At 35.2% G+C, this 14,064-nt stretch overlaps 1 protein-coding gene across 3 annotated transcripts in view; it reads left to right on the top strand.

Annotated features, from left to right (window-relative positions):
- The window catches only part of ATF2 (activating transcription factor 2), a 47,675-nt gene that overhangs the window by 9,601 nt on the left and 24,010 nt on the right, over positions 1 to 14,064 (top strand). For 2 of the 3 annotated variants that reach the window (XM_027733521.2, XM_027733522.2), the window contains exons 4-10: positions 327 to 396; positions 2,690 to 2,786; positions 4,491 to 4,609; positions 6,193 to 6,321; positions 12,256 to 12,434; positions 12,750 to 12,864; positions 13,043 to 13,129. In XM_027733521.2, coding sequence (XP_027589322.1) covers positions 349 to 396; positions 2,690 to 2,786; positions 4,491 to 4,609; positions 6,193 to 6,321; positions 12,256 to 12,434; positions 12,750 to 12,864; positions 13,043 to 13,129 — 774 coding nt within the window. In that variant the 5' untranslated portion in view covers positions 327 to 348. The remainder of the gene's footprint in view (positions 1 to 326; positions 397 to 2,689; positions 2,787 to 4,490; positions 4,610 to 6,192; positions 6,322 to 12,255; positions 12,435 to 12,749; positions 12,865 to 13,042; positions 13,130 to 14,064) is intronic. The other variant, XM_039388022.1, reaches the window with a different exon arrangement.

The following is a 14,064-nucleotide window of genomic DNA, read 5'->3' as shown; positions in this document are numbered from 1 at the left end:
TGGGAATTGGATAATTATTACAATGTATTTGATTTCAGTGACAAGTTGTCTTACTGTGTTTTCAGATACTTTCTACAGTTACTGATGTTACATATGAACACTTGCATTTCTGACTGTGTGTTCAAAACCTGCTCTGTCTCTGTTGGGTTCTGTGTACCTTCCTGACGTAGCTTGAAATCTGTACTCTTTGAATCCTGGGTATTTAGAATATTAGTATAGCCAGAAGGCAGAAATTCTTGCCCATGGAATATTAAAATGTGGATGTTGAGGTATTGATAATTTGTTGCAGTATTTGTAAACTTTGTTCAATTCTAATTTTAATACAGGTAGCACAACGACCTGTGGAATATGAGTGATGACAAACCCTTTTTATGCACTGCCCCTGGATGTGGCCAGGTAATGGTCTGAACTGAAGATACTAACATTAATCAAATAAAATTATAACAATGAAATGTATTTTTAGAGATTGAAGAAAAGAGGATGATGATAATTGCTACAAAGTATGTTTTGCTGAAGAGCAGGTGACAGCAAGAATTTGTAGCATATTGTGTGTTTATCCATTTACTTTCATTTAAAAAAATAATCAAGAAACAACCTAATTTGTATCAGGTAACCTGTATTTTCCAGAATACTTCAGTGTTGGTGTGGAGCTTGCTTGTCACTAATCTTCACAGCTATGGTGATTGCAAATATTTAATGGCATAATTTTGTTTTATGTATATTTTTGTGTATAGGAAGATGCTAACAGTATTCATGCCACAAAATGTATTTCAATTCCTATTGTAGTTTTAATGTGCTCTAGTAAATAGCATTAGTATATATAGAGGTGAATGTGAGCAGAAAAGTAAAAATGTTATGGAGTGTTTTAGGAGATGGTTGCTTAAAAGGAAGCTGTCTTAACACTTTAATTTAGTAACCTAAAAGTAAGTGAATTTGCATTATCTACTGCATGAGATGGACATCCTTTATATAGAATTAATTTCATAAACTGAATCTTTTCATTATATTATAGCTGCTGTCTTTATATAGAATAGATTTCTTAAACAAGATGTTTTTCATTTTATTAGTGCACTTTGATTTAGTTGGATTTTGAGTTCAAAATACTCTCATTTTTATTCTGAACACTTAGTTCTTATGATGAATGACAGCATTCATGTTATATTAGCAGAGCCTTCTGTATTTAAAGCGGGGAAGGAGTAAGATTTCTTACTATGTCTCATGTTCAGAGACATCAAGAGTAAGGGAAGAGGACTACTTTCTCCTAAGCAGCATGTTTGTCCCCATCCTGTTTGAATCTCATTGCGATGTAAGCTCTGTCAGAAGTATTTTAGTAAATAAGTCTCACAGAAGACACATCATGGGGCTACAGCAGTTGGGATTGCAGTGCAGACGAAGAGCAAAGTTCACGTCCCTGTAAATGGGCAAGGCTTCTCCAGAATAGATAGGATTCTCCAAAATTCATATTATAGAATAGAGAGTCAGGATCTGGAAATCCTCTTCCCTCTGAAAGACCTTGTCCATCGCTTAGTGGAAACAGAAAGATGCATTTAGCTCTTTTAGCATGAGACTTATGTCCTGTCTTATGCTGTATGTATAGATAGGGTACAGGAGTTATGGAGAGCTGGGTATTTGGAACCCTGGACAACAGAGTTCTAACAAAAAAACAAGTCCCTGGCCTGTTTCACCGTGTCCCACAGAGATCCTGGATTTTTTGATTTCCCTCACAGTTCCACATACACATATCCTTTCTCACGCAAACATTCTGAATGGCTGTACTCTGAGGTCAACTAAGCTTATGTATTGGTTTCTGATTGTATCTAAGATATATATGGAGTGACTTATATTAGTGAGGCATAACCAGAAACATAATTTGAGGCTCAAATGTTCACAAAAAAAAGTAAGAATTTCAGTTTTAGGAAACCTGCATCTTGGGAAACATTTTCTTAGATTATGTCAACTGAAACACTAACTTTACCCACAGTTGCAGATGCATAGCAAATTTCAGGTTAGTGAAAGTAAGAATATCTGTTTTACAGCACCTAGTTTGCCTGCTTATTGCTTTTTTATAGTATATACCCTGAATTTGGGGAAAAGTATGCACAAAACTAGCATAGTTTTGAAAACCTGACAGATTTCTAAAGTGCTGGTAAGTTTAGTTCGTTCGCAGCATTTCAGTGTCTGATATTGTTCCAGTGTTTCCCATTCTATCTGCCCCTTATTTTATGTAGTAAATAGTCAGGGAGCAGGAGCTATAGTTTATTTTGTCTTTATGCTGTTAAATACAGTGAAGTTTGTGATTACAGATCAATTCTCATTATTGTGATAATACACACAATGCAGTAATGAAGTAGTGGTAATGAATTACTAGACATTGTCAAGATCCATTTGACTGTTTGCTGATGGTTGATGGAGTCTCTAGCACTCTCAAGTTCTATCTTGCAATTTGAATGAATTCAAGTACTTATACTACAATTTCCCTGATATCATATTTAGTTGCTGTGAACATCATTTGAGTTTTATATTTCTGCTTGGTAGTGTTGACCAAGGAGCAAGACATATCTGCCTAAAAGGGTTGTCTTTTAATGTCGTAAGGATAGTTTTTTGTGTTGTAAAAGTTGCTTTCTGTGGCATGTCATTTACTCTGTTCACACTCAGAATTTCAACTGTTTCTTAAAACTTTCTGCTGCAGCGTTTTACCAATGAGGATCATTTGGCTGTCCATAAACATAAACATGAGATGACACTGAAATTTGGTCCGGCTCGTAATGATAGTGTCATTGTGGCTGGTTAGTATATACTTTTGTAACTAGTTTGTTCCCTTTTTTGCTGAAATGGGCATATGTTTTATGCATTTTTGTGTACATTAAGCATAGACTTATGTTAAGAGAATATGAAACATTTTCTTCACTACAGTGTGTGCTTAGGTAATATTTTCTTACATAATTCATGTGAAGCCAGTATTATTCTCCATAAGTTACTTTTATTTGGCTCAGATATATAATCTAAATATTTTTAAATTATCAATACTCAAATAATTGATTAAATCACGTAAAAAGCATTCAGTAAGAACAGGCTAATAAAGGCTATGGCTAAGAGAATCTGTAACGGGGTTAAACTCTATTTCGGTTTTAATTATTGATTGATATTACCTGTCTCTTAAATTTTAGAAGATACAGCATCTTTAACATATAATGGTGATATTAGAAGGATGAATCAGTAATTATTATTCTTCAGATGGGATAGTAGAAGAAAGATTAAATCTTTTGTTTTCATTTTAGCTTAAATTCAAAATACTTTTACTATATTTCCACTTCTGAATTTATGATATATCTTTGGTCAGTTGTAACTAACTTTTCTCGTTTGTCCAGGATCAGAAGTAATCACCAATGGATGATTGATTGCATTATAAATTTTAAAGTTTTTGAGTGTAGATAGCATGTGCTAAGTATTCTAAAGTTACAGTCAGGCTGGGGTTTTTTTCAGTGGTGGAGCAGCCTAAATGAACTTCACGAAGGCTTTCAGACGTTTTCTGGTTATTTGTTTTCCTTTTAAGTGCCTAATTTGTTAGGACAAGCAGACAAAAAAATATTGCTCTTAAACTAACAGTTACAAATTTTAAAATTATTAATGTGCTCCTTGGCAATTATACCATAAGAAAGGGAACCTGTCAAATAATCAGGTGTTTGAGAATGAAACCATGACAGTGTCTGTCTCTGTGCAGCCACATTCCAGTGCAGGAACTGTCGGAAACACCAGGTTACATTAGTAACTACACATAATAATACCACATTACAGTATTTTAAATGCAGGTAACTCTGTGGCAAATGTGGTTAATTTTGACCTGGTAATGACAGTAAAATAAGGCAAATTTACGTAGTACCAGATTTTATATAAAGACATTTTTGAAACTGCTTCATGAAGTGCTTCATTTGGGCACCCAGATGACAGAAGTCTTATGAGTCCAGCTTGATAATACAGGCATCATAGGAGTCAATATGATCTTGTGTACAGTATCTCACTTCCCTTTAGAAGTTCCATGCACTGGAAAGTAGTGACTACTGCTGTCAAATTGTGAAAAGAACGAAGCAAACTGGTTGTGAGCTGTGCACTTTTCTCTCTCCTAATTAAAAGCCTTCATGTGGGCTTTATCTTTATTTGAAAATAAAGCCTGCTTGCTCACTGAAGTGATCTGCTGTGCACTTGAGAATAGCTCCCTGTGGTTTGTGGACGCAGAAGAAATGCTTTGATACCCTCCCGAAATTGTAAGGGGCTTACTGCTTTGCAGGCTCCAGTTATTTGTCTCCAGCAGGTGGAGTGTGCCTGCTGGCTGCCTCCCTGGAGGGCAGAACGGAACCGCCTGCAAGGCACAAGAGTTTCCAGCCTCTCATCTCTTTCTGTTTGTTTGTATCCTGAAAAGTATTTACGATAAGTAGGTTCATAAATGGTATTTTAAAAATAAAATTGTGGGGGGTTTATACACTTCATTTCAGATCAGACACCAACACCAACTCGATTCTTGAAGAACTGTGAAGAAGTGGGCTTATTCAATGAATTAGCAAGTCCTTTTGAAAATGAGTTTAAAAAGGCTTCTGAAGATGACATTAAGAAAGTATGTTCAAAAACTTTTTCTTCTCAAAGCTTCTACTTTTTTATATCAGAAATTTCATTCGAAAAGAAAACTTTGGATTTATATGTTGCTTTCTAAACTATACCAATAATCATTTGTTAGCTGCTTATATATGTTGTATGGAGAGAATACAAATCTGTGATTACTCTTCTGAAGGTTAGTTTACCTGATTAATTTTGCATAGTTAGCATGCACAGTGGGACACACTGACTTTGTCTTAGTTCTTAAAGTATCTAGTCTAAATACTTCTGCAAATAAAAAATTTTGTTCAATGTCCCCTTTGAATAGTTTTGCCTTTAGTTGATTACCTGGTTGACTTCCATAGGAAGTGATAAAAAATACAATTTTATACTTATTTATACAGATTTTGTAGAATCAGTAGCTTCATTTACTTTGTTTCAGTAAAGATTTTTAGAGGTACTTCTGAATAAGATGGATTATTATCCATTCCTGATAAGCCTCACCCTTGCTTTGTTGCCACAACTATATCAAATCATGGATTTTTAATTTTATTTTTTTCTAATTGATATATGCTGGTTTTATAACATGACTTATGGTAAAACTGATTCTGAATTTACTAAGACTGTGTTTTCTGTATAGTTCACCACTGTCTTGGGGGAGGTTGTAAGTATTGCAAAGTATTTTAAACATTTTGTCTATTTCTTTAATTGATACTAATTTTCCAACCTGCCCTCTCTGTTACAAGAAGAAACAGAGTCCTGCCATATCTCTGGATGAGTTATATAATAACCGATCACAGCGCAGTGTGGAAAAATAGCACACTTCCTAGGGGATTGATACTTTGTTTTTTTCTGAAGTGTTTCATGTTCACATATGGTATGAAGAGATTCCACTTCTTGCAGTCCTCCCTCTCTATTAGTAATATATTATATAGGAAAAGTAGGAACTGAATTGAAAAAAAAGGCATCTGGAAGAACTTAAAAAGAAGATGAGCTCTGGGGAAAGTTTCTTCCAAAAGTATTTGGATATCAGACTAGACAGGAGTGTAGGCTTTCAAATCTATAGTATTGCTTTAAGTACTTTTGTAACTTAATTTCTTTGTGGCATTTCACATGTCCCAGTGGATTTTGCCTGTGTAGTGATATAAAAATTGCTTTTTCAATAATTATTTGCTGCAATAAGCTTGAAATTAATTGTCCATAGTAGCTTTTCTTGATTTGAAAATATAGTTAGGATTTTGTGCTTTGTGGCATTAAGTCTAGTAATTTATAGAGGGATAGTACCTTATTTTAGCTGTAATTTAAGTGTAACACAATCCTTCCTCAGCTATAATTTTCTTGTGACTCTTGGGAAAGGAAAACTTTAAGAATGTTTTTAATTCTCAAGAAGAAAATACTTAGTCTGACATTGGTGTTACTGAATATTGGTGTTCATGCAGCTGCTGGTAAAATAACCTTGACTGGTAATTCGTCTGCAAACATAATTTTTCAGACATCAGCACCTGTGTTGTTATAGGCTGGTATTTCTCTTTTGTTATTTACATTTTCTTGCTTAGTTTAATTTTTTAGAGATTGAGTAATTTTGGTTTACATTGTTTCTCACAGATGCCTCTAGATCTGTCTCCTCTTGCAACACCAATTATAAGAAATAAGATTGAAGAACCTTCAGTTGTAGAGACAACTCATCAAGATAGTCCTTTACCTCATCCAGAGTCTACTACCAATGATGAAAAGGTCAGAACCTTTATTTTTCTCTTTTGGGAATTTATTTTTCAAAGCTTCCGATGATCTGTACGTTTGTTGTACATGGTAATAGCCACACCACTTAGGTGGTTGAAAGGAAAAGAGTTTTCATTTACCTTATTCCAGTGTAGATCATTTGTTCAGTTCTTTAGTTGGCTTTGTTCATTGCAATTATTTCTTTCCCTCCAGTAAAGCTAGAAAGGAAGTAAAATTTAAGATTCACGCTATGTTAGAAAACACTAAAGGGGCTCTTTATTCCTGTTTATGCATCATCATTTGTTAAAAAAACCCAAAGAAAGTTTTTTTTGTTTTACTGTTTTTTCTTTTAAATAACATCAGAAGTTTGGACCCTTCATGTGTATGTTTTTGTTTAGCCTATGTTTTACCAAAAATTGTTTTGTAGGACAGCAGGGGATGTTCTACAAAAGTATACGAAACTAAGCACCAGGTAGTTTTGTTTCAAATGTTATACTCTTTAAGATATAGCAATGTGTTTAAAAGTGATCCCAGGCATTTCCTTATTTAGAGTTTACCTTATACTCATAGAAGACCGAGGTATTGTCTGTCACTAGAGGATGCTGTAGTCAAATCAGTTTTAGAACTGTTGCTTTAATGAATAAATAAATGGTTTAATAGTAATGATCACTTCGATATGTGACTTACAATGTTTTCATCATGTGGAGTTCTCTTGAAGAACATAAAATGAAGCAAAATTAGTGAAATTAATCGTTTCTTGTCTTACTTCAAATACCTTACTCCCAAAAATCAGCAGGATATTTTAGGATCACAGGGTAATTCAGTTTGGAAGGGACTGCAGGATTTCCTAGTCCAACTTCCTCCTCAAAGCTCTGACATCGGAACATGTTACTCAGCATTTTACACAGTCTGGTCTTGAAACCTCTGTGGGAGAGAGGCTTCACAGCCTCTCCCTGCAGCCTGCTCCAGTACCAGCTGTTCCTGTGAGGAAAGTGTTTTTCTTTGGATCTGAACCTCTCTGATTTCAACTCTTTCTCTTATACTGCCAACGGGAACCAATGTGAGAACAGCCTGGAGTGTGTGACAGAAACTGAAGAGAGTTTCCATTCAGATTTGTCCTTAAAAAGCTTTGCTCAGTTTTATTAGTTAGCAAGGATGAGTGATCATGGGTAATCAAAGCAATCATGTAGTCTCAAAAATAGTAAAAGTAGTTTAAAGAAATATGTGTAAAGAACTGCTTAGATTAAGTGAATCATAGTCCAAATCATAAGTTGTCTTTATTTCATTTGTTCTTTGTTTCAGAGGTTAGTTTGGTTTTTTTGCTGCAAATACTTATTCCCAGTAGTCTAATTTTGGCAGAAGATAATATTAATATCTTTATACAGTAGTGGTTCAGTATCTATTAGCATCAAGTGAAAAGTATATCTCAATGCTTGGCAGTATTTATAAGCTTGTCTCATTCATGATGTAATTTCAGTGTGTCACTGTATCAGTGCTGCTGCTCAATGCTGTTCTGATGTCTGATTGTAGAGACAAGCTGAGCAAGGCTGAGGGTGCTGCTTGGAATGTGGTGCTGCTGCTGAATGTGGCCTGTAGAAGTTGAGAAATGTGAGCAGAGTGTTGCTGTTTTCTCAGCATTTTGTATTCTCCTTCAGATTTATTGAGGGAGACATTTTTTTTCCCCAGGACTTAGCTGTTTTTAAAATATGTACACCACTGTAACTATTTCGTTGGCTGAATACATTTTAACAGCCTGAAATGATTACAGCCTGTTAATGTATGTGCAAGCAAGTTCTAATTTTCCTTGTAGTTGTCAAAAGAATTCCTTGGAGATTCTTAAAAAACTGCTTAATTCTTTTCCTGGTTTTCAAAGAGTTCCATGAGTTCTATTAGGCTTCAGTAAGAGTTGATACTATGCTTTGAATAGACCAAGGTATCATTAGAAGTATATGAAGTCTTTAAGCCTTAAAATAATAGTGAGAGCTTTCAAATGTTATAATTGTTTATTAACAGTACTTTAAAGGGTGACCCTCAACAGAGTTTTAAAAATTGCTTAGTTGTTTTCAGGTAGTTAATTGCCTAATTTATTTATTTGAAAACCAGTTTTCTTACAGTAATAGTGAATTAGTAATAATGTATTTGTTCTGGCCCCCTACATTTCTGTGTAAAGTATTCCGTGTGTTTACTGATAGCATTAGAAAGTTGTTGCATGATATTTGCTTTTAAATAGAAAATACTTGCAAATATGTACATCTGAAAACATTTAAGTAGCTATCCTGTTCTGTGAAGTGTTTTCCAATACAGTGAGCTTTAGTTTCAAGAATAAAGGAGTTGGAGAAGTCCTTTCAGTAACTTTCTAATACCTTTGAATAGGCTTAATCTATTTTGCGTGGGTGGCTAAAGGTAGAGATCACTTTGACCTAGTCTCATGACTGCAAATTCATCTCTGTTTTTCTTATTCTTTAGCAGAATATATTTTCAATGTATTTTATTCCAGGCAAAATTTATACTTCATTAGTGCAATGCCTTGGTGACCAATTAGTATCTTCCATCAGACTGGTGGGCCTTTGGTTTTGTTTTTATATGCTCGTAAAATATCAGCTTCCTTTAGAGTCATACTTCTAAATCTGCAGCTTATGTTATTGCCATGTTGTTGCAGTGACTAACACCTGCATGCATTTCTCAGCATAGCATAGAGCAGGTTAATGTAAAGAGGAAGTTGAAAATACTTTTTTAGCTGCATAAACACACTCGTCATTAAATGTGTTATTTCTTTAATGGTTGAAGATCATTTTTGATCTTCTAAACAAAACATAAATGCTGTCTTTAATAACATTGTGTGTATGTGAGGTTTTTACTTTCAGAATTTTACAGATTTATTTCAGAATTTTATACATGCATCTTCTGACTCTTGCTAAAATCTGGTTTTTGTAGAGCACTTTGTCTAGAAGTTGCAAATTGCCCTTTTCCTAGTAGGAGTTCAAGCCAGGGAGAGATCCAGTTTTACAGTCACTATTTATTAGAACACCCATTAATTAAGTTACTGTTACGAAGAACAAAGAAGTATTCACAGACTGCCATAACTTACTTGCTCACTCGTACATTGTTACCTGGTTGCAGCAACACTTGGGAGACCAATCCCAGCTGCTTGCTGAGAGGTAGAAGGTTTTGCTGACATGCCAGTGACTTCTAGGTAGGTCTTCAGAAAGCGCTCAGGATCAGGTTGGCTGGGGCTCTGACCAACCTGATCTACTGGAAGATATTCGTAGCCATGGCAGAAGGGTTGGACTGGAATGATCTTTAACAGGCACTTCCAGCTTCAACCATTCTATGATTCTGTGGAAGTTCTTCCAAGTGTCCATTCTTTATCAAGTGTATATACAGTCCTGTAGTCCTGATTTGCATATAAGAGCCACCGTAATTTTGAATGTTGTCTGAATTGCGCAGCATGTTCATGCTAGCATACAGATTCAGCTGGTGTTCTGAGTTCATGAATTGCTGCAAGGATGGTTTTCTCTGGAGCTTATCTGTTGTTGAGAGACTTGCACATGCTGCCTCTTGGCTCTTCTTTTCTTGACCTTCTCTATTTTGATAGCTGTTTCACCATCCACATACAGAGGTACTTAGAGAAGCCACTGGGACAAACCCATACAGAAGGGGCTGTTATGGCATTGCTGTTGTTGACAGTGTTTGCGTTTACATGGCTCCATGGCTGCTTTTGACCAACTGTCCTTTCTTCTCTTTCATGGAATTCAGAATTTCTTTGTGTTAGCTATTTATTCTGGAGTGTTCATATAACTGCACTTATAACGATGCATGTACTTTTTTATATATGTGGTTACCATGTACAAAGATGTTTCAGATGAAAGAAGGAACAAGGAAAAGACCTCAGCTGACTGTAAGAGGCAAATATGGGTGTTCCTCTGTCAAGATCCTACAATGGGAACAGACTTTTTAGTGGCTCCTTGCTCACAGTAATGAGAGAGGTAATAGTGGCAGGAAAGATAGAGTAATCTATCTAATAGGCAGAAAAATAGAAGCAGGCAGGATAGAGTAAGCTGAAACCAGTGAAGAATGACACTGCTAATTTCTGAATTGGACATTGCCAAAAGATTATCAGGGCAAGTGTTTTCCCCTTATGCCTTCCTCTAATGTCCCACAGTCAAACAGTTCAGTCTCATTTATGTTTTCACTGAGACTTCTCGTTGAGTAAGAGCTGTACAGCTGTTCTACCAAATTCTTGATTTGCAAAGGAGTATTTAATCTTGTCCTAAGAGTATGCGTTGGGCTCCGGGTTTTTCTGTTTCTGCCATTCTGTACTGGATGTTTTCTTCTCTTTACTGAATGCTTATCTGTAATTCTAGGTACTGTGTTCCAATATTATATCTCAGATTGATACTAAAGAAAAAAATTCCTGCTTTCCTCAACTCAGCTCACTGTTAGTCTCCAAAAACTCTTCATTCGCTGTGAATAGTCTTTTAGGTCCCATGGGGAAAAGACCGAATGAACTAGTGAATCCTGATGACAAATCCAGCTGTTGGAGGGAGAAAATTTCATTGAAAGTCCTTTCCTTTGTGAAGGCCGCAGTTTGCCAGCAAACTTACAGTTCTACAAATTGCTCAGAGGAGGACACACGTTTTGCATTAATGTACAAAAAGAAAAGCAATCTGTTAAGAGAGCTAAGACCTTAGTACTTAAAGCTTTGTGGATGAATTTTCAAAACTTTAGCTTAATTCAGAGGAAATAATAATCAGGGCAGCCTGTATGACACAGGTATGAGATGTTTTCATTGAATTACAGTTTAACATTTTCTTAAGCTGTGCCAGGGGAGGTTTAGGTTAGATATTAGAAAGAATTTCTTTACAGAGAGGGTAATCAGACATTGGAATGGGCTGCCCAGGGAAGTGGTGGATTCTCCATTCCTGGAGGTTTTTAAGACAAGACTGGATGTGGCACTCAGTGCCGTGGTCTAGCAACCGCAGCGGTAGTGGATCAAGGGTTGGACCTGATGATCTCGGAGGTCCCTTCCAACCCAGCTGATTCTATGAAATTTTATGAAACAGCAGAGCAAAAGTCTGCTGGTCTTAAGAATGTGATTTTATGTGTCATTGATTGCAGTAGCTATTGTCAAAAGAATAAATAACTTGTAAAAAGCCAGTCTGAAGGTAAATTTGAAGTCTGACAATATCAAGGGTTTTCTGAGAAGGAAGGCTTTGGTTACAATAAGGCCTTCTAGGTTTTCAGAAATAGCAAATGCAAGTACAACATTCAATTGATAATGTACTTTACCTGATTGCTAAGCTAAGAACTATGGTAATTTCTGTCTATTCTTTATTTGCACCTAAAAATGCTTAAGTCCTGTGCCCAAGAAATTTTTTCTGCATCAGGATACGTGTATATTTTTGCAGAGTTCTGAATGTAACACTCCAAGTATTTTTATCACTCTAGTTAAGAGAGCTTCATGGGTTAAGGATAAAAGCTTAAAAAAAAACAGATTTTTTTTTTCGTTGTTACTGAACCATAAAACTCTTGTTTCTCTTGTTTAAAGCCAGAACAATGGACTGAAACTGAAATGTACATAAGGACACCATAAAATGTTTTCCTTATTTGGAGTGTGGGTAAACATGATGGTGTTGATAGCACCATGGGTTTGTTGGAAAAAAAATTAAAATCTGATCAGAACTGAATTATAAGTAATAGCAGCCTTAGCATAAATTTCCAGGTTTGTCATAAAGCTAAAATCACTGTCGTTGGAACAAATTTTACTTTGATGGTTTAAATGATTCATCTAGAAGGGTTTTTTTGAATGTTTTTAATTGTATAACTGATTCTACTTGCATAATGTTACTGAAATTCTCATTTGTTCCTTCAAACTGTGTCCATTTAACAGTCGGAATTAGTGGTCTCTAATTGTAATTTACAAACTGATTAACCTTTATTTTTTCTCAGGAAGTGTCACTGCAGCAGACTGCACAGCCTACATCAACAATAGTTCGTCCAGCATCACTACAAGTTCCTAATGTACTGCTTACGAGTTCTGACTCGAGTGTTATTATTCAACAGGCAATACCATCACCAACTTCTAGTACTGTTATTACCCAGGCTCCATCATCTAATAGACCAATAGTGTAAGTTACATAAATCTTAGTAAAATGTTTTCTTGCAGAATTTGAAAATCTTGTTTATTTTGTTACTGTTTCTGCAGTTAATGTATGAATTTGAGATGCTTTGGTGTAATGTGGTGCTTTACTACACATGAAACATATAACTTTCACTACATGTGAGATATAATGCCATGTTCTCCACATCACTAAGTTCATATTTTTGATCTCCAAATGAATATTACATTACACCTGTAAAGAAACAAACCAGTTTAAAATAATGTGTAAACTTGTTCTCTTCTCTGGATAAGTTTTCTTTTATATAGTTCATTCCTTTTTCAGTCCAGTTCCAGGTCCTTTTCCTCTGCTGTTACATCTTCCTAATGGACAAACCATGCCTGTTGCTATTCCTGCATCTATCACAAATTCTAATGTGCATGTCCCTGCTGCCGTTCCAGTAAGTAAGCATGATGCTATATTAATTTGAAAGTGGAGCAGATTTGCATAAGTGCAGCATAGAACTTAGTTATAAGCACCTTGATAGCTGTTTTGGCTTCAGAGGGTAGTGTTGTCATATGCTCTCTATTATGATAACATACTCAGGTTTTCTTCATTTTTATACTTTATCTGGTCAGCTTGTTAGACCTGTCACCATGGTGCCTAGTATCCCAGGAATCCCAGGGCCTTCCTCCCCACAGCCAGTGCAGTCTGAGGCTAAATTGGTAAGTGAAAAACTCCATTATTCCTCAAGAAGAATAACTTCAGAAATTAATTAAATTCTGTTGCTTTTTAAAACAGCTTTAGTTTTCTTTTGTTAGTCTAAATTCTGCAAGTACAGGTTTAATAAAAGCAGAATAATAACAGCTGCATTTATTTTACCACTCTTTCCAATTTCAGCCTATGTTAGTTCTGTTGATTTTATTTTTAAACATTCTTTTAAATTCATTAGATTTTAACTAAACTCCTTCTTACTCCTTGCATCGGAGGATGGGAAATATTAGTTGGAAGAAAGACAAGATTAGTAGCATCTTAACAGTGAACATTTCCTTCAGAAAAGCAGAGTATGTTTCCTCCCAAAGAACATGACATTGCTTAAAAAACTAGAAAAAAAAAAAGGTTTTTTTAAAAATGTTTTCAGAATCTTAACTGGATATAATCCACCTGGCAAGAGTTTTGTAATTAGATACGTATTACTGACATAGTTAACAAATTGTTCTGTGTGGAGATTGTTTCTGTTGTGTTGGGTATTTTGGGGGGTTTGAGGATTATTTGGAAAAATCATTAGTAAAACAAGCAAAAGAAATTTTGGGGGTTTTGTCTTTGTTGGTTTTTGTTTGTTTGTTTTTCTTAATAGTAGTGATCCATTTATGATGGTAGTTTGAATTAATCAATTTCTTGAAAAATTTTCTGCAACGTTAGGTAGTTGCTTCTCTTTTTTTGCTATCTCGTTTGTTTGTTTATTCCAACTGTTCTAAAGCAATAGAAAACCTATTATTAAACAATAATTAACCAGTTACATATTTACAAGATGCCTCCATAAACAGTATCTGTCCTCTGAAATAGTGTTTGTCTTCCTTCAACTCTTACTTTGTGCAAAAAAAGAATCAGGAACACCTGCTAGATAAAATATATTTTTCTACATTAATATTGGTAAGTG

Source organism: Pipra filicauda, unplaced genomic scaffold (assembly GCF_003945595.2).
Source record: "Pipra filicauda isolate LSUMZ 115617 unplaced genomic scaffold, ASM394559v2 scaffold5_size6683894_pilon, whole genome shotgun sequence".
Taxonomy (NCBI): Eukaryota; Metazoa; Chordata; class Aves; order Passeriformes; family Pipridae; genus Pipra; species Pipra filicauda.
This window is presented reverse-complemented; position numbering and strand designations above follow the sequence as displayed.